The sequence below is a fragment of the Triticum dicoccoides genome, chromosome 4A, assembly GCF_002162155.2.
Source record: "Triticum dicoccoides isolate Atlit2015 ecotype Zavitan chromosome 4A, WEW_v2.0, whole genome shotgun sequence".
NCBI lineage: Eukaryota > Viridiplantae > Streptophyta > Magnoliopsida > Poales > Poaceae > Triticum > Triticum dicoccoides.
In genome coordinates this window covers 137,648,913-137,672,636 of record NC_041386.1, presented here as the reverse complement: position 1 = coordinate 137,672,636, position 23,724 = coordinate 137,648,913, and the positions used below count along the sequence as shown (strand labels likewise).

General features: G+C 47.9%; 2 protein-coding genes across 4 annotated transcripts; both read left to right on the top strand.

Moving 5' to 3' along the window:
* Positions 1-561: 561 nt before the first annotated feature.
* Positions 562-4,484, top strand: LOC119285420 (protein FAR1-RELATED SEQUENCE 5-like). Of its 3 annotated transcripts, none has more exons than XM_037564691.1 (7): positions 562-821; positions 920-1,144; positions 1,702-1,848; positions 1,956-2,646; positions 2,744-3,201; positions 3,286-3,573; positions 3,688-4,484. In XM_037564691.1, the coding sequence occupies exons 4-7, from the start codon at positions 2,313-2,315 to the stop codon at positions 3,805-3,807; spliced, it is 1,200 nt and encodes a 399-aa protein (XP_037420588.1). In that variant the 5' UTR covers positions 562-821; positions 920-1,144; positions 1,702-1,848; positions 1,956-2,312; the 3' UTR covers positions 3,808-4,484. The 3 variants fall into 3 exon arrangements, with proteins under 3 accessions (XP_037420588.1, XP_037420587.1, XP_037420589.1); XM_037564690.1 differs by having other exon boundaries at positions 1,584-1,848; XM_037564692.1 differs by lacking the exon at positions 1,702-1,848.
* A 3,218-nt stretch (positions 4,485-7,702) lies between these two features.
* LOC119288777 lies at positions 7,703-12,161 on the top strand. Its single transcript, XM_037568318.1, has 18 exons — positions 7,703-7,821; positions 7,929-8,000; positions 8,091-8,292; positions 8,402-8,575; positions 8,672-8,740; positions 8,829-9,059; positions 9,145-9,198; positions 9,289-9,381; positions 9,549-9,620; positions 9,803-9,868; positions 9,951-10,025; positions 10,114-10,188; positions 10,270-10,370; positions 10,458-10,943; positions 11,024-11,122; positions 11,210-11,463; positions 11,553-11,626; positions 11,726-12,161. The coding sequence occupies exons 2-14, from the start codon at positions 7,965-7,967 to the stop codon at positions 10,638-10,640; spliced, it is 1,431 nt and encodes a 476-aa protein (XP_037424215.1). The 5' UTR covers positions 7,703-7,821; positions 7,929-7,964; the 3' UTR covers positions 10,641-10,943; positions 11,024-11,122; positions 11,210-11,463; positions 11,553-11,626; positions 11,726-12,161.
* Positions 12,162-23,724: the final 11,563 nt, after the last annotated feature.

Here is a 23,724-nt window from a genome sequence, read left to right as displayed (position 1 = left end):
ATATCCCTTAGTTTCCAATAGGACGCCGCTGCCACGGGAGGGTAGGACAAAAGATGTCATGCAAGTTCTTTTCCATAAGCATGTATGACTATATTCGGAATACATGCCTACATTACATTGATGAACAAGAGCTAGTTCTGTGTCACCCTATGCTATAACTGTTGCATGATCGATCGCATCCGACATAATTCTCCATCACTGATCCATTGCCTACGAGATTTTCATATATTGTTCTTCGCTTATTTACTTTTCCGTTGCTACTGTTACAATTATTATAAAACCAAAAATATTACTTTTGCTACCATTACCACTACTATCATATTACTTTGCTACTAAATACCTTGCTACCCATATTAAGTTTCCAGGTGTGGTTGAATTGACAACTCAGCGGATGCGGAGTATGTGATCGCGAGCTCCTGTGAGCTCGGAATCACATCTGTCCAGAATCGCTGTAAGATTGGAAACATTGACTGACCGGACCAGGCAGCGGGTTCACGCGCAGCAGTAAAAAAAGGTAAAATGTGCTTGCATGTGGGCCCGAGGGAACGGAAGTGCGGACGCCATCCACAGTGAGACAACCGAGCTGTGGATCGGGAAGCCGCCGGCGTCCTGATCCATGGACCAGATCACCGGATTCCGATAGCTCCGTGACGTCGCACAGTAAATGTGGGTAGGTGCGCTGCTGGTAGGTAAGGCAGCTAAATCGGGATAGGTTTTCTACTCGGGCGGCCGGACAGTGGGGATATCTACTGCGGCGATGGCGGTAGAAAGCTCGGAAGATCACCGGCGGCCATGGAGTTCCTGATGCAACCTATAAACAGGTCAGAATCTGATCTACGCCCCCTTATGTTGAAGTGGATCTGCTTGTTTCACCGGGAGTGCATCGCCCCACACTTCTAATTCCTGTGGGATTTTACAGACCACTACTAGAGGAGGTGAATGACAACGACAGCAGCATGGAGCCGATGCGGTTCGCGGCGAGCGCCGCGCCAGGGTTAGATGTTCCACCGGGGGCAGTTTCTAGTGTGGACGGCCAAATTTGCCTGGAAAGGGAGTCGCCAGAGGCAGGGAGTGCAGAGAAGGCGCAGTGTTCAGAGCAGTCAATAGAGCAAATGGACCCAAAAACGCCAGGATGGACACAAAGGTACCACTGATTCTCGTTTGGTATTCCATATGCTTTGAACTTACAGTAGTAAAGAAATTAGAAGGAAAAACGTAGTTAGTAGTAGAAGATGATAGGTCAGTGGAAATTCAGACATTGTATATCATGTATAAGTTGTCTTCTGGAGGAAAAAAGTGATGTGAAAAGTACAAAGTGTGAAATGGGGATATCATATATTAATTGTGTGGATTCGCTCATGAGAGTAGAGATATATAAGCTGTCAACTGCAATAATTCTTCATGTCAGGCATACATGCTTCAGTTTTCAGTAAACCAAAAGCACCACCTTAATTGTGCATTCTAGATTTGATGGAAAAGTACATACAGCCTATATGTAGCTGATTGATATGTCAGACCTGCATAATTCAGTTTCAGCATAGTGAACAAAAATATTATGTGTCCTTGTTTTTCCCATTGAGTAGAGTGCGCATGGGTGCTGCTGCTCCCAGTAGGGCTCCTTGTGCAGATAGAGTAACCGCCTTCGAGAAGACTTTACGGCAATTTGCGGACGATCCAGGTGACATTGTAATTGTTCCAAAGATAGGAACATAATTCGACACACTTGGTGAAGCATACGACTTCTACAATTTATATTCCTGGGAAAAAGGCTTTGGAATTCGGTACGGAAAGAGCCGGCTAAATGTGAACCGGATGAAGTGCATGCAGGAGATAGTCTGTGGATGTGCGGTATGATTAGTCATATTAGATATGAACACACATGAGTGTTTTACTTGATGTGGAAAATGCTCATGTGGTATGTACTGACTGTGCACCTTTGTTTTTGGTATCACCAGGGGAAGCCAATTGTGGAGACCACGCGGTCTTGTCGCTGTCAGTGCCCCACGCTAGTAAGGCTGTTGCGTTCAAAGGATAATGGATGGTACATAGCGGAGCACCGGGATGTGCACAACCATGCATTGACACACACATATGGACAGACACTCCATTGGCCGTCGCACAAGCATATTGATCAATACAGTAGGGACCTTGTGAAACAGCTGAGGCAAAATAATGTGAATCTAGCAAAAGTGTATAGTATCATTGGTAGCTTCTTTGGGAAGATGGAGAATGTACCATTCACGAAGAGGGCTTTGCAGAATCTGTGTGGGAAGATTAGCCGGGAATAGTCAGAAGACGATGTGAGGAAAACAATGGAAGTATTCCAAGAACTGTGTTCAAAGGACCCCCAATTCACTTATTGTGTGGACGCAGATAAGGAGGGCGGGATTAGCACTTTGATGTGGGCTACCGGCAATAGCAGGCTGCAGTACAGCTTGTTTGGTGACGTGGTTACATTCGATACAACTTATCGGACAAACCTCTACAACATGTCGTTTGGTTTATTTGTGGGTGTGAACAATCATTTTCAGAGCATAATCCTGGCTGGAGTTTTGGTGCGAAGTGAAACAGTTGAAACATTTGAATGGGTTTTCTCAGAATTCATTAGGATAATGGGTGGTAAGGCACCGCAAACAATCTTGACAGGTATGCGAAACATCAGTTGAGAATGAAAATAGTTTCTTTATAATTGTGTAACAACAAGCTGGTAAATCTAATGGTGCTCCAATCCGTACCTATGCAGATCATAACAGGGCTATGGAGGTGGCCATAAGTAATGTGATGCCCGGCACAGCTCACCGATGGTGCAAGTGGCATGTGCTAAAGAAGGCAAAAGAGTCACTTGGTCCCTTGTATTCAAAAAATAGTGACTTCCGGCCCGAGTTCCGCAAGGTTGTCAATCACATGTTAACCATAGAGGAGTTTGAGGAGGGATGGAAATACCTAATAGAGAAATACAATCTGAAGAACCATGATTACATGACAAATTTGTATGATATAAGGCACAAGTGGGCGAAGCCTTTCTTCAAAGGTGTGTTCTGCGCAAAAATGACTAGCACACAACGGAGTGAAAGTGCTAACCACATGTTAAAGAACTATGTGCCGCCTGGGAGCCCAATGCATATATTTGTAAGGAAGTATATGAGCTTAATATTTGACAGGGAGGCAGAAGAGAATTATGAGGAGAAGCATACAACAATAGTAAGCACAATCTGCATGATAGGTTTTGATTACTCAATGAGTAAGTTAATGCATGGACTAACGCTAGTTTCTTTCCTTGTCCAGGGGAGGCCACTCATGCGAGCAAATTTGGCTACAGAGAGGCATGCTGGGAAAATATACACTAGGGCTATGTTTGAGCAATTCGGACATATATTGTATGAGTGCGGTGCATATCAGGTTGAGGAGATTGAGAAAGGAAAAGAATACATTGCAGTACATACCGATGCAGCGCGTAGGGAAAAGTGGTGTAAAACGTCATACAAGGTATCCGTTATGGAAGGAGGGGATGAGTTTGACTGCGAGTGTGGCCAGTTTGCACACATGGGCCTGCTCTACAGCCACGCCCTGAAGGTGATGGACCTGTGTTATTTATCATGAAATATATACATTTTGAAATTATTAAATAAGGAAGGTGCACCATATAGCTAACAATCGGTGTCCTTGCGTTAATGATGATGATTGCAGGTAATGAACTTCATCTGTGTGACGGAGATCCCAAAAAAACACATTCTGAAGCGGTGGACACGAGATGCAAGAGATATCCTTCCAGCACACCTCACACAGTACCAGCGGGACAATGCTTAAGAAAACCCATTTAGTTTTCGGCATTTCAATATGTATATGAAAGCCATGGAACTTGTGAGAATGGGAGACTGTAGTGTGGCCGCTTATGAGCATCTGATTTCATTGTTCAAACACTGTGCAGCAGAGATGAAGCCATTCACAGATCTGCGGGATGGTTTGGGTTTGGAAGATAGGCTAGGAGATAATATGAAGGCCCCATCAACACCGTGTGCAGGAACAGAAGGTGAACATGTAACAATTGGGGCTGGTGACTGCAACTCGGCAAATGAGTCTGGTAATGTTCTCTCAACCTTGCTGCCGCTAGCTAAACGGAAGCAAATTGGAAGACCAACGACAAGTAGAGAGAAAGCGCCATACGAGGGTTTAAGCAAGAGAACACGATTTTGTGGGATATGCAGGCAGCAAGGCCACAAACGCACAACATGCCCTCAACAGGGGGATGTACCGAAACAACCTCGTAAGCTGGCGAGATGCAAGAACTGTGGCATCGAAGGGCACCGCCAGAACAATTGCCACAAGGCTGCAGAACTTAGGCTGACCTAGTGATGTAGAACCTAGTGGATCATCCAGTTCTAGATGAGAGATATTTCATTTACGGTTGTAAGAGAACTTGTAATAAGTTTGAATTATGGCTAAGCGAGTTCTACGTGTAACGGATAAGTGGATTGATTCTGTCAGTATGGTGTGTTCGGAATTTTCTGAAGTTTTTCATCAAAATTATGATGAACTAGATCCTGCTTACCATGTATGGATTAATAGTGTGTGACCAAGTGCGTACGTAGGTTTTCAAGCGATTGTGACAGCTTCCCATATATGTACGTACCAGTTTGCTAGCTGAACCTGTTATATAAGTAAATGCAGATGACAACTGTTCTGTCAGCTTGTGGATGCTGGTGTGCGGGATTGTGTTTGAAATTCAAACTTGATGAGCGGGAGATAGCCCGTGCGTGTGTACAAATGAGGGCTGCGCTCAAGCCCCAGGAAGAGCTCACAACTATTGTATTTTGAGAGGTTGCCAATGGCAGATTCAGCAGACTCAAGGCCTGCTTCTTCTTTGACCTTAGGAGAAGAGTGCTCCAAGGGGTGGAATGGTCGCCCCCAGGTACGCTAACTCTGCTCTTTGATCACTGCATACATGACTCCTTCGCCCTAGTCTGACAACACTTGCTTGTTCGTTTTAGTCAAACGCTCATTCGGAAGGGTCAGTTAACCAGGGGGTGATCCTGTGCACGCAATCAGTGGTAGCTCGGTGGTATCCTCTCTGTCACTGCAGGTGCGCTTGCTCCTTAATGTTTGTTGTTAATATTGTATCAAGTAGATCTAACAAAGGTCTGCATTATTTTTAGGTTGATGGTGTAGATGAAGATGGAGATGGAGATGGTGTACAAAAACTGCATGCTGCACATGAGGAGCAAGCATACGGTGATGCAAAGGAGGGGTACGGCAACCACGACCCTGATGCCAACAACTCAGATGAAGGTTCTGGAGATGCAAGTGATGAGTATTTAGGAGTGGATGATTATGTAGAAGAAAGTAACCGACACATTGCGAAGCGTGCTAGGCTGAACTAGTAATCTGTATTGTAGGTCGTGTTTTGGCATTGGTGTGTCCATGCAGCTTCGGTAATGACGCCATTACCTTGATGGTCAATCGGGTCAATTAGCAAAACGAGAGGATGTGTTCAGTTCAACTATATGTTGAACTGGGCGCTGTTGCCGTCAGTTGTACTGTTGTAATTTGGCAGCTTTCTATGTTCGGGTCTTTAATTAAAGACTGTTTGTTTGGGACGAGTGAGTTCTTGTTAATTATTTGATTGGGGATCATCTCCTGTACATGGTCACATATTAAACTGAATGCCTTATTATATTAGATGCATGCATGACTGGCGTCAGTTAATTAGTATATCCAACCTGGTTGGTGTTCCAAATGTAGGCATGCAGAGCATCATTAACGCCTTGCATATAGATGATTCAGCTATAAACATTGCATGCACAGCTCTGCATCATGTGCATGCATTTGTCCTCATGTGCTTGTGGGCAAAATGTAAAGTCAAACAGGAGTGAGTGGGGGGCTAACTGAGAAACATCCCCTGTGGTTGGCCTGTTGGAAATTTCGAGCTGGACCCTTCGAGAAGGAACTTTCTTCTTAAAGAAGTACTTGCAGGGAGAGTGCTGGTCCTAAACTGGACAAGCAAGTTGCAATAAAGCGTGATCCCAGCGGATATTTGCAAAAAGTACGTCCGACATGGGACCGAGTGCAGCATGAATTCTGCATGCAAGTCCTTGTCCACGTACACATAGGGATTACTCGGGGTGGTAAGCATCCAGGGCTCTGTTTTGACTGACGAGTGTCAACAGAATACATGTTCTATTCGTAGAATTGCATGTAACGGACATGTGCCGTAGTCCAGGAGGCACATCGCGGGAGAATTCCCGCCCGTGTGTTCTAAAGTTTGTGGTTTGGATGCACTTGGTGAATTGTAGATAATAAAAAACACATCCAAAGGAAGGACAGTAAATACCAAGTGGGTCGGTAGCTGTAACAGTGCATGCGGCGGAGCCTGGTTTTAACCCCCCACCGCGTGCCCTCCTCTGCTCAATTCCCCACTCAGCACAGTATGCCTCTGTTCTAGGTTTGGAGCTTAGCAAAGAGAAATCAGATCTGAGCTAACTCTGGTGGACAGCGGAGGCAGCGCGTGCCTTTCTGGTAAGCTTGGTCCCGGCCCGACATTTCTTCCCCATACTTTGCCGACGACAGTGCTCCGGCCTGTCATTTTCTTCAATCATCGGGTTTCTAACCACTGGTTTTGCTCCGCCGGCGCCTACTTCTTGGTTACCTATGTAGTTTTGTTGCTCAGGTTGATCTTTTTGCGATGGCTAGACGGTAGACTACCGTCGAGCCTCTTCGTACTTTAGCTGGCATTTGATCTGAGCTATGAATCGCATCAAGGAAATAACCGGATAGGCTTCTTTTTGTTGATTGCAGATCGGGACGGGAAGATGGCCAGGCCTCCTGGGACGCCGAAGCGACCAAGACTGCGCAGCCACAGCAGGGGACGGCCGAAGAGGAGGAACAGGCACTCTGGAAGCGATGCCATGGTGGTGGTCAATGCACGAAGACGAGAGCTAGCTTATAGATCAATGTTCTCCACTGCATCTTTCCTAGGGTTGGGTACTTTATTTTACAATGCAATGGAGCCGAACGGCATGGCTGGCTTGCTGACAAACAGATATGCTGGACCAGTAGATAGTGTTTTCACTGCTGAACAAATGGGTAGGATTGACATTAGAAGTAGAACACTAAGAATGCCAGATGGGCAAGTTAGAGCAATCCGAGATGTGGATGCTGTTATGATCCTAGGCGTACGTGGCCATGGCAGGATAATAGAGTTTGGCACTCCTACTGACAGATCCGGTCTTGTCAGGAGAATCAGAGGGATGATAGGCCTGCGAGGTAGAGGTGGACTAAAGGTTTCTGATCTTGAGTATGTCATTAGTAGGCTAAATCCCTGCTGCATGAACAAGCAGGAGACCATAGCCTTTGCAGTAGCATCCACCTTGTTGGTTGTGTTGACTCTGTTGGGTCCACGGCAGTCCGTATCTGCCATTCCAGAAGAAATATTGCCACTGGTACAAGATCCATGGGCCATAGGTGAGTACAACATTGCACGGTATGCGATAGATGTGATGACAATTTCTGCTGACAGATACCAATCCAACGTGGCATCTAGGGCTAAGAATGCTATCTTGGGTGGACATTCAAATTTCTTGGAGGCAAGTCTTTACAAATAGAAGTGTCATTCTTCTAATTAGTGATTTTTTCGACCCTTTAATCAAACATATTTTGCACTCATGCTAAAAAATCTATCTGCATGTGCAGTATTTCCAACTGGACTAGGTGGATTATGGTTTTGCAAGCTTGAGGTCCAACCTGCTGCCAAGAATTTGTGCTTATTCTTGTCCAATAGTTAAGAAATTAATTCAGCTAGAGAGGGAGAACCCAGGACATTAGCCGGTAATCAGTCCATGCATACCATATTTGGAATAAGAGATAATTATAACTGTTTGTTCAGTGATCATGTGAGGAGTAACGATTGTGAATAACATAAATTTGGGTTGCAGACAAGGCCGGAAGGCTACAGGGAGCAACAAGAATGGATGTGGCATCCTCTGATGGCAACAACAACTAATTCAGTAAGTCACATACTCTGGATTTCATGTGCGTTTGTATTGCTCCCTATACATACTTAGTAACTGTATGACATGTATTGCCAATCCAATCAGTTGTTTGCGTGTGACAACAAAAATGGTGGAGTAGATGCCCATGATGAACGTAGCTCAAACGGTGATGCAAATGAAGACGGAGTCGACAATGCAAATCCAGTCATCCATGAAGAAATGCCAGTTAATGAATATGAAGATCATGGATCGCATGGATGGCAGATATCTGTGTGGGATCAAGCGAACGAATGTAGTGAGCCAACAGGTTAGTAATAATTAACAGGCAACAATGGCCATTTACATACAACTTTGTGATTATTGCATAATATGGCACAAAAATGAAATGTTCAACTGATGCAAGTCTAAAATTGCAGTGCCAGACTACGACACATATGATGAGGAAGATGATAGTCATCAAGTGCGCACTGCAACTAGTCATGGTTTGCTTGCTATTATCACGGGGCAAGGTAATCCTTCTCAGGCAGTCATTCTGAATGATGAAACAGGGGAAAATGACAGCTTCACGCAGTCCCGGTCCAGGAGCCAAGGTAATGGTTTGTTATTGTAAGAGACAAGTGGTAGAGGTAAGTATGCCATGGAGACTGAATTTGTCATAACTAATACACCTTTCCTTTAATTTCCAGAATATAATGGAGAGATTTCCGAAATTGAAAGTGAAGGAGAAGTGATTCAGGTGGTCATCACTGTGCAAGGTAGGGTGGTAAACCAAAACAGAGTATCACTATATGTGTATGTGGTACAGACTAGGAAGTGAACTGACCTTATAATAGTGCACTGCAGAGGCTCAAGCTCCAGAAATCAATGAGGACGATGATCAAGAACGCCTTGTAATTAATGAGGGAGGCTATGAAGCTCGAAGAAGAAGCCGCATGGTGGAAACCGATCCAAATGATCATGGGAAAAAGATAATGGAACCAGAAAGTGAGTTTGAGTCTTCAGATAGTGATGAAGATAGGAGGACACAGTATGAATGCATAAGAAGAAATCATGCGAGGGTTCTACAACGTGAGGGTAAGTTTAGCAAACCAGAAGCAGCGTCATAAAGATTGGCATAAATTAATAAAAGTTTGGAAATTGAAAAGTGTAAATGTTGCAGAGAGACGTCAACAAGCTCTAGCTCTCCGTCGAGGCCCAGTTATAAGCATACCAGGTAATGATTTCTTTTGGAGATTAATATTCCATACATACTGTGTATGCAATGGTTTACCTTTGTTCGGACTATAATACAAAATGTTGCCAGCTCTTCCAGTGATTGCCTCACCCTACACACAGGCTGGACTAGTGGCAAATGATGCGCCGTCAGGGATTGATCTGCCAACATTTCAGCCTGCAGGTTAGTGATCAGTAATTGAATAAGTTTTCAGTGCAAAGTATGAATAACATTGTGGGTGAGCGGTAAGGGAATGCCATATTTTTGTTGAACCGGTGTGTATTCAATGGTTTACCTTTGTTCTGACGATAATACAAAAACGTCGGCATCTCTTCCATGGATTGCCTTAGCCGAGACACAAGCCGGACCAGTGCCAACTGATGCGCTAGCATGGGTGGCTCTCCCACCATTTGAGCCTGCAGGTTAGTGATTAGTAGATGATATAAGTTTTCAGTGGAAATAAAAATAACATTGTGGGTGAGCAGCAAAAAGGAATGTTTTTTTTCTGATAAACTGGTGTTTATGCAATGGTATGGCAAGCGGTACCATGCACGAATATGATGATGTATATTTTGGGAACTAAACCATTTGAATTTCCTTGTAGTGCCAATCGTTGACTTGACAGGAAGCAGTCCAGAGCAATATGGTCACGGATCTATTCGACTGCCTGGTATGAAGATTGAAATTGTTGTGACGTAGGAACCCTTTCCGGACCTTGAAATAATTATAAACTATTCAATTTGTTTTTGCAGACCATACTATTGCAACTGAAAATGTGAAGACTGAAACCGTTGAAGGAGAGGTTGTGCAAACAGTGATGATGCCAGGTTAGAACGCATGCATATGATTGTCACTATGGTAATATCTTAGTAACATAACTAATTCAGTAATGATGAATTTTTTATTCTATTCCAGCAAACCTAAACATTGAGGATGGAACTCGTAACAGAGGAAACAATCATAGCCTCAAGTTTCAAACAACAATAGACGGTGAGTGGTCTGGCTACATATGAGAGCAACCATTCAACTAATTCGGTTTCTGACAATTGATTGTATGTCTGAAACATGTAGGACTGGGATATGTTGGAGCATCACCACCAGTTGGCTACGGTGGCATTACACATAGAGAAGAAGTTCCATATGACATAGCTGCAACTGACAATCCACAAAGGGTACTATTTTTGACAAAAAAATATTCGTTTGAATGTTTCATAATCATTTACAGGTTTAAGTATTTACTGTGTGTGTCTGGCATGCAGACATGGTCACTGGATGCGGTAACTCAGAACCAGGGCTCAGGAGGCGACAGAAGCGAAGTGCTAATAGAGGGAGGCAACAATGCCGCCAAAGAAGACGCCTTGAAAGATCAGACAAACACGCAGCACACATACAGAGTTCGGATGAATGCAATGATAGTGATGACGGAGGGGGACAAAATTTGACAGACGACATTGCCATGATGAATCAAATGGAGATTCATCGAAGATGGCTCACAAACAGTGGGCAGGGGTGTCCTTCAGAGCAACGCAGGCTATGTCTTCCCAGGAATTTGAGGAAATGGTACAAACACCTGGTCCCATATCTGATAGTTATGTTGGGGGAAGAGTGTGAATGAATTTGGGCCAAATGGGCACCTAACAAGCGTGGGTTGGGGAGCAGTTTCGCGAATGCTTACATGGAAGGATGGACACATGTTGGGTGACTGGGAGATCAGGTGCCGACATATATTCAACTTGCGTTTTGTGGTGAGTTTGTACTTACCTGAAAGCTTGCTGTTGTTCCGAACATCAGAGCAGTGGTTGACATTGCGTATGTTGTTTTCCAGCTAGCTCTCATGTACAGGTCATACGATTTGGACTTTGAATTCATGAATAAGATGATGAGTTATGAGGCACTCGGCTATCAGATGCAATGGACAAAGAAGGTATAATTTCTGTGCTAAAAGAAATATGTTCACAAGTACAAATATGGTTGCGAAATGAAGTCATATTAACAACATGCATGCTTGTAGCTAATGCTCCCAGTTCCAATGATGGAAAGCTGGTCTCTATATGTTGTGGATGTTGAAGAAAGGACTTTGTTGGTCATGGACCCATGCGAGACGTTCGAGCCTATCAATGAGATGCGATACAAGCATGAAGACAATGCAAACTTCATCCTGGCAGGACTTCGGCGATGCATACATGAGAACATCACGGGGTGGTACGTGACAGCTCAAGGCTGGACCATCCACTACAATGTTGGCATGCATGCTAGCCGTGAACTGTGAGTTTGCTCATTGAGAATTGACATTTGTATATAATGCTAAAAATAAAATATCGGACTAATTTTCATTTTGCACCGTATATGCAAAGAGGACAGTTGGTTGCACATTGTCAACTACAGCAGGGAGTACACTGGCCTATATCTCCAGACTATACTAACCCCTGTAAGCACACACATACAACACCATCATGCGCTGATTTCTGTGATCATATTTAGTCATCAGAAGAAATGCTGTCAGCTTAATAAAACTTGTTTTCCGCAGAGCCGCCTAAACTATCTGCGTCAGTCAATTGCATATGAAGTTATTTCCATGAGGGGAAACATTAGAGAGTTGCCCGACTTCATGATTCAGGAGGTGCTGCCATTCTAAGCTGGTAGACGACAAGACAATACATCTTGGACCTATGATTTGCGAGCTCAACATATGCTGGCTGTCGAAGAAAAGCGTGTTTGCCTCTGCAAGAAATGTTAGTTGCCATCCCACATATATGTGGTGTGGTAATGGTTCCCATATTTTCAGCCTCTATGAAACGAAAACCAATGTAGCGTCTACCCCATATTCCCAGCCTAGCTACCATCTCTTAGTTGTTCACAAATTGCTTCTGAACCAGTCATGTAGAACCTCTATCTATTTATTATGCCTGTGCCCTTGTCGGTAATATGTAACTAAGACATGTGTGTGCAAGTGTAACTTGTGATCACTGTCCATGGTCAGAAATTATAATGTTGAGTTGAACAATTATTGTTACCAATTGTTGCGTGATAACCAATGAAAATGGACAATTGTTTCCATGTAGCAACAAGGATCGTGTCAAAATTTCACTTCTACCTAATTCAAAGAAGAATGCTTGGTTACTTATGGTTGGGGTGAGCTTGAGCATTATGATAACCATGATGGTAGTAGTGTGCACTGTGGATTGTGTAAATTAAAACAAGAATTGTTTCACGCACACAATGGGGGCATGGTTGTTGATTGTGCCTATGCGTTCGGTTAAATGGAACTATCTTGGCATATGGTCAATTGTGTGAACTCATTCACTTTACATGAACAAACATTGATACGGTAGAGACCAACAAACTAGTTCACATAATGCATTCCACATATGACAAGGGGATTTTAGTTATACATCATGGAAGTTGGTTTGCATGACTAACACCGTGACTAGAGTCTCAAGCGTGGCGCATAGAACAAACTTGTTACTACGATCTACGGAGCATAATATCGTATCGCTTACTGGTGGAACATAAAGACAAGGAACATAACACTACATGGTTTCCCGCGACTTCGTTGGGGCGAGGAGACGCCAACGAGTATGTTGTGGGAGACGCCAACAGTGTCTCCACCGCTACTTTGTTGCTTCGCCGGTTCACTCTGATTCAAACATACAGTCTACTGGTGCAAGGAGACGCCGCAATATGTCTCGCGCGTGGGACGAGAAATTGCCCTGCAACTTCATGCACTCATGCAGGGTTTCCCGCTTTGTTTTTGATATGGTGTGCTGTGGGATATCGGCAGCAGAAGGATCAATGGGTATCGGACTTGTGCAACGGTAGAATTATGAAGAAATGTATGACAGTACTGTGCAACATCCAAGTTCGTTAGCAAACCTTGGTAAGGGGAATCTTCAACTTTTTCCCATCGAGGTGATGTGTGATGTGGACAGCGCATGCTCCACTATCATTTCTGAAGGAATAAAAAAAATGCTTAGAACCAAAGACTGGCTTACTGTAATTAGAGACATAGTTCATAGCTGATGTACCAAGTAAAAATGCTATCCGCAAGGGAAACGCACTTCAGCTTCCACGCATCTTTCTTGACTGGCCAACCAGCGTAGTACTCAGCAAAACAATTGAACAACGCATCATGTAGCTTCCAAGCAATGATCTCGTCTCCTGGCTCAGTTATGAGTGGTTGGCTGTTCTTGCTGTACATGGGATCAATGACATATATGACACGGGCAACCATGTCCCAGAATATCACAATCCATCCCTCAGGTCGTGGAACCGGCGTGAAGAACTACAATACAGACAAAAGAGACATTGGTGCAAACTTATGAGCAAAATGGATCTACATGAAAAATATGGCGCACACAGTTAGTGTGGCGTACCAGCTGAGCTGATGTGATGTCTGAAGGAAATATGCCCTAGAGGCAATAATAAAGTTATTATTTATTTCCTTGTATCATGATAAATGTTTATTATTCATGCTAGAATTGTATTAACCGGAAACATAATACATGTGTGAATACATAGACAAACAAAGTGTCACTAGTATGCCTCTACTTGACTAGCTCGTTAATCAAAGATGGTTATGTTTCCTAACCATGAACAATGAGTTGTTATTTGATTAACGGGATCACATCATTAAGTGAATGACCTGATTGACATGACCCATTCCATTAGCTTAGCACCCGATCGTTTAGTATGTTGCTATTGCTTTCTTCATGACTTATACATGTTCCTATGACTATGAGATTATGCAACTCCCGTTTGCCGGAGGAACACTTTATGTGCTACCAAACGTCACAACGTAACTGGGTGATTATAAAGGAGCTCTACAGGTGTCTCCAAAGGTACATGTTGGGTTGGCGTATTTTGAGATTAGGTTTTGTCGCTCCGATTGTCGGAGAGGTATCTCTGGGCCCTCTCGGTAATGCACATCACTTAAGCCTTGCAAGCATTGCGACTAATGAGTTAGTTGCGGGATGATGTATTACAGAACGAGTAAAGAGACTTGCCAACAACGAGATTGAACTAGGTATTGGAATACCGACGATCGAATCTCGGGCAAGTAACATACCGATGACAAAGGGAACGACGTATGTTGTTATGCGGTCTGACCGATAAAGATCTTTGTAGAATATGTAGGAGCCAATATGGGCATCCAGGTCCCGCTATTGGTTATTGACCAGAGACGTGTCTCGGTCATGTCTACATTGTTCTCGAACCCGTAGGGTCCGCACACTTAAGGTTACGATGACAGTTATATTATGAATTTATGCATTTTGATGTACGGAAGGTTGTTCGGAGTCCCGGATGTGATCACGGACATGACAAGGAGTCTCGAAATGGTCGAGACATAAAGATTGATATATTGGAAGCCTATGTTTGGATATCGGAAGTGTTCCGGGTGAAATCGGGATTTTACCGGAGTACCGGGAGGTTACCGGAACCCCCCGGGAGCTAAATGGGCCATGATGGGCCTTAGTGGAAAAGAGAAGAGACAGCCCTACATGGGCCGCGCGCCCCTCCCCTCCCTTGGTCCGAATTGGACAAGGAGAGGGGGCTGCCCCCTCTCTCTCTTTTCCCCCCTCCACAAGTCCTATTCCAACTAGGATTGGGGGGGTTGGGGAATCCTACTCCCAGAGGGAGTAGGACTCTCCTGGCGCGCCCTATGTGGCCGGCTAGCCTCCCCCCTTTGGTCCTTTATATACTGAGGCAGAGGCACCCTAGAACACACAAGTTGATCCACGTGATCTATTCCTTAGCCGTGTGCGGCGCCCCCAGCCACCATAGTCCTCGATAATACTGTAGCGGAGTTTAGGCGAAGCCCTGCTGCTGTAGTGCATCAAGATCGTCACCACGCCGTCGTGCTGACGGAACTCTTCCCCGACACTTTGCTGGATCAGAGTTTGGGGATCATCATCGAGCTAAACGTGTGCTAGAACTCGGAGGTGCCGTAGTTTCGGTGCTTGATCGGTCGGATCGTGAAGACGTATGACTACATCAACCAAACGCTTCCGTTGTCAATCTACTAGGTATGTAGATCACACTCCCCCCCTCGTTGCTATGCATCACATGATCTTGCGTGTGCGTAGGAAATTTTTTGATATTACTACGTTCCCCAACAGTGGCATCCGAGCCTAGGTTTTATATGTTGATGTTATATGCACGAGTAGAACACAAGTGAATTGTGGGCGATATAAGTCATACTGCCTACCAGCATGTCATACTTTGGTTCGGCGGTATTGTTGGATGAAGCGGCCCAGACCGACATTACGCGTACGCTTACGCGAGACCGGTTCTCCCGATGTGCTTTGCACAGAGGTGGCTTGTGGGTGACAGTTTCTCCAACTTTAGTTGAGCCATGTGTGGCTACGCCCGGTCCTTGCGAAGGTTAAAACGGAGTCAAATTGACAAACTATCATTGTGGTTTTGATGCGTAGGTGATATTGGTTCTTACTTAAGCCCGTAGCAGCCACGTAAAACTTGCAACAACAAAGTAGAGGACGTCTAACTTGTTTTTGCAGGGCATGTTGTGATGTGATATGGTCAAGACATGATGCTGAATTTTATTGTATGAGATGATCATGTTTTGTAACCGAGTTATCGGCAACCGGCAGGAGCCATATGGTTGTCGCTTTATTGTATGCAATGCAATCGCGATGTAATGCTTTACTTTATCACTAAACGGTAGCGATAGTCGTAGAAGCACAAGCTTGGTGAGACGACAACGATGCTACGATGGAGATCAAGGTGTCTGTCGGTGTACTAGAGTAGGGGTACCCTAGTATCCTGAACTTGTGCACGGGCAGTTGCAGCGCCGCGCGGCAAGGCTTGCCGGACGACCGCCAGAGTCCTCCGTGGGTTCCTTTGGAGCCATTCAAGAACAAAGCATTCAAGATGAAGAGACAAGGCCCCGGCAAGAGGATCTTGCCGGGAAGAGACAAGGCCCCGGCAAGAGGAGCTTGCCGGGAAGGCCAACCACGGCACTTCAAGAAACTTGCCGCGATGCACCGCACGTCCCGGCAAGGTCCGGTGAGCGACAAGCTTCTGGACTCGACAAGACGACGACCCCGACAAGGTACTCGCCGGGGGCCCGCTGCCACTCTGAACCCACGCTCCAGCGCACCCACCCGCGTGTCGCCATGAGGCTTCCTCAGGGGCGCGTGGCGGGAGCCTGTGCAGCCAGGGGTACGCGGTGGCAAGCGGAGATGAAGAGAAGGCCATCGTGGCAAACGGTGGCGCTCCTAACGGTCACTTTTTGCACTGTTTAGGCAACTCAGACGGGCATTCAATGACCTTGTCCCCTGCCGTCAGAGTTAGGTAGGGTGCACTGTGTCCACAGTAGCGGTAGCTGCGCCTACCGCATCCTTTTCCATTTTTACCCTTCTAGTCTACGTTGCCACCTGTCGGTGACCCCTTGAAAGTATAAAAGGAGGCCCAAGCGCAACGTAGAAGAGGTTGGGCTCATTCGAAACATCAGGAACACTCTCACGCTCGGTCTGGCAGCGTCCATGGCTCCTGAGCAAGAATTCAATACACACAAACAAGCAGCAGTAGGCTTTTACGCATCCGTGCGGCCCGAAGCTGGGTAAAACTGCTTGCGTGTACCGCCTCGATCCGCTCTTTGCGCAGCCTCCGCCCCCCTCCGAACCGAAAGGGGCCCGTTCCCGACATCGTTGGTGGATCAGTTTCCCCCAACGCGAGCTAAATCTTCATCGTCTTCATCGACATGCCACCGAAGAAGAAGGATTCGGAGGCAGTTGTTCCGTCTGCGTCGCTTTCACCGCCTCCGGAGCAAACTGGTGGTGGAGTGGACGCCGGCGGAAGAATGGGCGTCGACGAGGGAGCCCTCAGTGCGGCCAAGTCCAAGGACAAGGCGGCACAGACCTCGGCGTCCATGCGCGCACCGCGCCCCTCTCAGGAGGCGCGGGACCAGCAGCGTCATGGCGTTCGCAGCGCCATACGTCCACTGGGCCAAGATCAAGCTGGTGGTTCTCGTGGCGCTCAAGACCAACATGCACGTCAACATGCTGGCTCGAGCGAAGTACGGTCGCCTGGACGGGGCACTGCTCCTTCTAACGTGGTTAGGAGTCCGAGCACGCCCCACTCCTCGCACCGTTCACCTCCGCCGCCCACCACTCCAGCAGAAGCCTTGGCGCGAGCTCAACTGCTCCTAGACTATCCTCCGACGGCGGACAAGACCGACGAATGGAGGGCCACTATCCAGAGCCTCATCGGCTTCGCCAACGGCGACACTGCACGGCAACCAAGCACCTCGCTGCCGCGGCAGGACAGCCGGACACGAGCCGGTGGCAACAAGACCGGGGGAGGTGCGACTTCCATGCACTCTCCACTACGAAGGCCATAATCGCCAACTCGTCGGGTCCACCCCGATAGCGGCTCCACCACGTCGTCGGACCCACGAGCTCGTCGCGACCAGCGCCAAGTTCTCCATGAACGACAACAAGAAGACGCTCGAACCCGCATCGAGCGCCTAAGAGAAGCGCGACGTCAATCCAACAAGCGCGCTGGGCCCTCTGTTGACATGCATGCGCCAGGGGAACCAGGCGATCTGCTGTACGCGGTAGGTTGTCCTGCGTTCACCCATGAGCTGCGGCAAGTCCAGTGGCCCAGCACAAAGAATTTCAAACCAGACGTACCAGAGAAGTACGACGGCAAGACACATCCGTCGGAGTTTCTCAGCATCTACACCATCGCGGTGCAGGCTGCCGGGGGACGGGACGACAAGATCCTTGCCAACTACTTCCCGCTGGTACTCAAGCCCAACGTCAGGTCCTGGCTCATGCACCTGCCGGAAAATTCCATCTCCGCTTGGGCAGATTTATGCCATCAGTTTGTCGGCGCCTTTACAGGCGGCCACAAGCCACATGGCCAAGAGAGCGATCTTCATCTGCTCGCCCAGAAGGAAGGAGAGCCACTGCACAAGTACATTCAGAGATTCAGCCGTGTACAGCACAACATCCCAGACGTCCACCCCGCCGCGATCATCAGCGCGTTCCATCAGAACGTGCGAAACCGAAGGATGAGGGAGGAGATGGCGATGTGTAAGATCAGAGATGTCAGCGAGCTTTACGCCCTGGCCGACAAGTGTGCACGCGCTGAAGAGGGGAGGAGGCTCCCTGGAGAGAGTACAGGAGCAGGAGGATCCGACAGTGAGGATGCCGCCCCGACAAGGAAAGGCCGGCGGCGGAACAACAGAAGGAAAAAGGGCAAGGAAGTGCTAGCTGTCGAGCAGACCGGCAATGGAGGTGGCGCCAAGGAAACTAAAGCTGGTGGCTCCGACAAGGAGGCCCAGCCTGTGGCGGCCGCCGACAAGCAGGACAGCTCCGGCAAGCAGTATTGTAAGATTCACCGCACCAAGGGTCACGATCTCCAGAACTGCAAGAAAGTCGAACAGCTTGTTGAGCAACAGAAAGCTGAGTACGAGCGGTGCGACAAGGAGAAGGCCCAGGAAGGAACTGGTGGATCCGGCAAGAAATGTCCCGGCCGAGGAGGACGCCGCGGCAAGGCCAAGCAGCGGCAAGGAGACAGACCTCCCCGCGGCCGCGACAAGGATGAAGATGACGACGACGACGAAGACATGGATGATGGCGAGGCCGACGAGCAGGAATTTCAGAAAGCCACAGAGGTCATGTGCGTTGACGGTGGCGCCTCTCTGCATACTTCGCACCGCCAACTCAAGCAGTGGATGCAGGAAGTGAATGCAGCAGAGCCATCCATAGAGTCACGCAAGCCCCTGAAATGGTCCAGCGCACCTATCATCTTCGACATTGAGGACCACCCTGATCGCGTAACTGCGGTCGGGTGTTTGCCGATGTTGGTTTCTCCAACTATCCGCAATCTCAAGGTCACGAAGATGCTAGTTGACGGCGGGGCTGGCTTGAACCTGATATCCTCCGCGGTCCTCCAGAAACTTCAGATCCCTGACAGCGAGCTCGAGGAGACCGGCACATTCCAAGGAATCAGCCCGGGAAGAAGCAAGTCGAAGGGAAAGATCACGCTGCCGGCCACATTTTGCAGCAAGCTGAACTTCAGGACTGAGAGGGTCACGTTTGACGTTGCCGACTTTCCATTACCTTACAATGGAATCCTTGGCCGTCCGGCACTCGCCAAGTTCATGGCAGCATCTCACTATGCGTACAACATACTGAAAATGCTAGGCCCAATAAGTGTCATCTCTGTCCCTGGCGACAAGAAGGATGCTTTTATCTGTGCCGACAAGATCTACCGGGAAGCGGCAGCCGCAGTAGAGCGCAAGACACTTGCCGCTGAAGCTCCCGGAGGGAAGAAGAAGACCAAGTCCGGCAAGAGCTCTGATGCCTACTCCGGCAAGCGCACCTCTTCGGAGTGCTGCGCTACCTTCGAGGACGCACCATCGAGCTCCACCGGCAAGTGTAAGAAGGCAATGGCAGCTCCACCTAAGACTAAGAAGGTGTCCGCCAAGGAGGATGGCACTGGTGGTACCTTCACCATCAGCGCCACTCTTGACCCCAAATAGGAAAGCGCGCTCGTTGCTTTCCTGCGGGCGAATGTCAACGTGTTTGCATGGCAACCGTCTGATATCCCTGGTGTTCCCAGGAAAGTAATCGAGCACCACCTTGCCGTCTGTCCTCATGCGCGGCCCGTCAAGCAGAGAGTCAGGAAGCAGGCAGTGGAGCGCCAAGAATTCATCGCAGAAGAAATCAAGAAGTTGGAAGCAGCAGGCCTTGTCAGAGGAGTGCTCCATCCCACGTGGTTGGCCAATCCTGTTGTTGTGCGCAAGGCTAACGAGAAATGGAGACTTTGTATTGACTTCACTGATGTTAATAAAGCTTGTCCCAAAGACCCATTTCCCTTGCCGCGTATTGACCAGATTGTTGACTCCACAGCCGGATGTGATTTGCTTTCATTTCTTGATGCATACTCAGGATACCATCAGATCTTCATGGCAGAAGAGGATGAAGAGAAAACCGCATTTATCACCCCATGTGGCACATACTGCTTCATACGGATGCCTTTCGGTTTGAAGAATGCTGGATCAACATTCGCAAGGGTAGTCCACCGTGCTTTTGAGCCGCAAATGCACAGAAATGTGGAAGCCTACATGGATGATATAGTGGTCAAGAGCAAAAACAAGGCTACTCTGATTCAAGATCTAGATGAAACTTTTGCAAATCTGCGCAACATCAACCTCAAGCTCAATCCCGAGAAGTGCGTGTTCGGAGTCCCTTCCGGCAAGCTTCTCGGGTTCTTTGTGTCACAGCGGGGGATTGAAGCCAATCCCGACAAGATCAAAGCCATCAAGCAGATTGAAGCACCAAAGCGCGTCAAGGATGTACGAAAGCTTGCCGGTTGCGTGGCTGCTCTCAGCAGGTTTATCTCTAAGTCCGCAGAGCGCGCCTTGCCGTTTTTCAAAATATTGAAAAAGGCAGGTCCGATGAAATGGACTCCAGAAGCGGAGGCCGTGCTACAGGACTTGAAGAGGTACCTGTCCTCCACTCCAATACTTGTCGCACCTATGCCACAAGAGAAGTTGCTGCAATATCTGGCAGCAACCAATCAAGTGGTTAGTGCTGCGTTAGTAGCGGAGAGGGAGGCGGACGATGAGCCAGCAACCGCGGCAAGTGAATCCAGCGACAAGCAGGGGGCTTCTCCGACAAGCTCTGGCCCCGACAAAGTTGAGTCTGCGCAGGCATGCAAGGAGGTGCAGAGGAAAATGGTGCAGCGCCCAGTTTACTTTGTCAGTTCCCTTCTACAGGGGGCTAGATCAAGGTATTTTGGCGTACATAAATTGCTTTTCGGCCTTCTCATGGCCTTGAGAAAGCTGCGCCATTACTTCCAGGCACATGAGATAACAGTTGTCACTCGCTTTCCGTTGAAGAGGATACTGCAAAATCCAGAAGCAACCGGCAGGATTGTCGAGTGGGCACTGGAACTGTCAAGCTTTGGCCTCAAGTTTGAGAGTACTTCCACTATACAGAGCAGAGCATTGGCAGAATTCATAGCGGAATGGACACCGACACCAGACGAAGAAACTCCAGAAACAAGCATCCCCGTCAAAGAGGCAAGCAAAGAGTGGCTGACGTACTTTGATGGTGCCTTCTCGCTGCAAGGCGCCGGCGCAGGCGTGCTGCTTATCGCACCCACCGGAGAGCACCTCAAGTACGTAGTTCAGATGCATTTTCCCAAGGAGCAAGCAACGAACAATACCGTAGAGTATGAAGGTTTGCTTGCCGGACTCAGAATCGCGGCAGACCTTGGGATCAACAAGCTCATTGTCAGGGGTGACTCGCAGTTGGTCGTCCGCCAAGTAAACAAAAGCTATCAGAGTCCGTTGATGGAAGAATATGTTGATGAAGTAAGGAAGCTAGAAGCACACTTTGACGGCCTGCAGATGGAACACGTTCCACGTGCTCAGAACGATATTGCTGACGGCCTGTCAAAGTGCGCAGCACTAAAGTTACCTGTGGAACCAGGGATTTTTGTGCTCAAGCTGACTCAACCATCCGTAACACCGTCGACTGGACAGAGAAAGAAGAGGAAGTTGGTTTCTGATGACTACTTTCCGACATAGCTTCCCGAAGCCGCCGCCAAGAAGGTCCCCAAGATCGACGCCAAGAGTGCTGAGGAGCAGTCTGCTCCGGCGAACCTCTTGGTTTGTTCCGTTGAAGCAGACGCTCCCGACAAGTTTTGCTCCGGCAAGCTTGCCGGGGAATATCACGCTCCGGCCGAACCGCAGGTTCTTGCCGTAGAAGCGGATGTTCCCACGGCAACAGATATGCCTTTAGCCCTTGTTGTCGAGCCGCAAGCTCCAGCATGGGCGCAGCAGATTGTCCGTTTCCTTCAGATAGGAGAGCTTCCCGAAGAGCAAGAAGAAGTGGAAAGAGTAGCCCGGCAGTCAAGTATGTACAAGTTTGTCGACAACACACTGTACAGAATAAGACTCAACGGCGTGAAATTGAAGTGCATTCACCGGGAAGATGGACAACAGCTGTTGGCAGAGATACATGGAGGCATATGTGGTCACCACATTGGCGCAAGAGCACTTGCCGGCAAAGCATTCCGACAAGGTTTCTTCTGGCCGACAGCCCTCCAGGATGCAACTGCACAAGTAACCAAGTGTGAAGCGTGCCAGTTCCATTCCAAACAGATACACCAGCCAGCTCAAGCTCTCCAGACGATCCCTTTATCCTGGCCATTTTCAGTCTAGGGGCTCGACATCCTCGGCCCCTTTCCCCGAGCTGTCGGGGGCTTTGAGTTCTTGTACGTCGCCATCGACAAGTTCACAAAGTGGCCGGAAGTGGAACCAGTGAGGAAGGTGACAGCACAGTCAGCAGCCAAGTTCTTCAGGTCGATTGTTTGCCCTTTCGGGATCCCTAACAGGATCATCACCGACAACGGCATGCAATTTACGAGCCGCACCTTCATGCAGTACGTCCAAGATCTTGGCGCCAAGGTCTGCTTCGCTTCTGTTGCTCATCCGAGAAGCAACGGTCAAGCGGAGAGGGCAAATGCTGAAGTGCTGCGAGGCCTCAAGACCAGAATTTTCGACAGGCTGCACAAGTGCGGAAGAAACTGGATCGAGGAGCTGCCGGTGGTTCTTTGGTCGATCAGGACGACGCCAAATCGAGCCACTGGCCAGACACCCTTCGCTCTAGTCTACGGAGCAGAGGCAGTTCTCCCCACGGAACTCGTTTACGGGTCACCTTGAGTGCTCGCTTATGATGAGCTCGAGCAAGAGCAGTTGCGCCAAGATGACGCGCTGCTCCTTGAGGAAGACCGTCTTCAGGCTGCTGTGCGAGTCGCTCGCTACCAGCAAGCTTTGCGTTGCTACCATAGCCGCAAAGTTAAAGCCAGGAGCTTCGAGGAAGGCGACCTTGTTCTTCGGCGTGTTCAGTCCGCCAAGAATTCCAACAAGTTGACGCCAAAGTGGGAAGGCCCTTATCGGGTGAAACGAGTCACTAGGCCCGGCGCTGTCCGCCTTGAGACCGAAGATGGCATTCCGGTGAGCAACTCCTGGAACATTGAACATCTTCGTAAGTTTTACCCGTAGGGCGCGGTTGCCGGAAGCTTTTCCGGCAACCACCTTTTGTACAAGTCTTGCCGTTGTTGCATGTAATCCTTTGTACAAAGCCGGGCGCAGACCCCGTGCACGAGTAAAGTTCATGTGCCCCGCACATCTTGTCAGTTTTTTTATGCTATAATCCTTTTTCGCATATGTTATCTGACACTTTGTGCAGCACCAGACCCCGGTAAGCAATAACGAGCCCAAGGCTCCATATCATTACTTTATTTCTCTGTTTCTTTCTCAAAAGAAGGAAGGTTCCCTCGCCCACAAGGTTTACCGGGGGGGGGGGGGAGAAGATAATGGTGTGGACCAGGCCGTTCAAGAAAGTTTCTCCTTGCCGGGAAGCAGACGACAGAAAAGCTAAGTTGCTAAAGTTTGAGCAATCAGTTTTTTAAGTTTTTGAGTTATTTTCCTTGAACGACCGTGCTTTGTATGGAAAACCTGTTCGCGGAGGAACCAACTCGTAG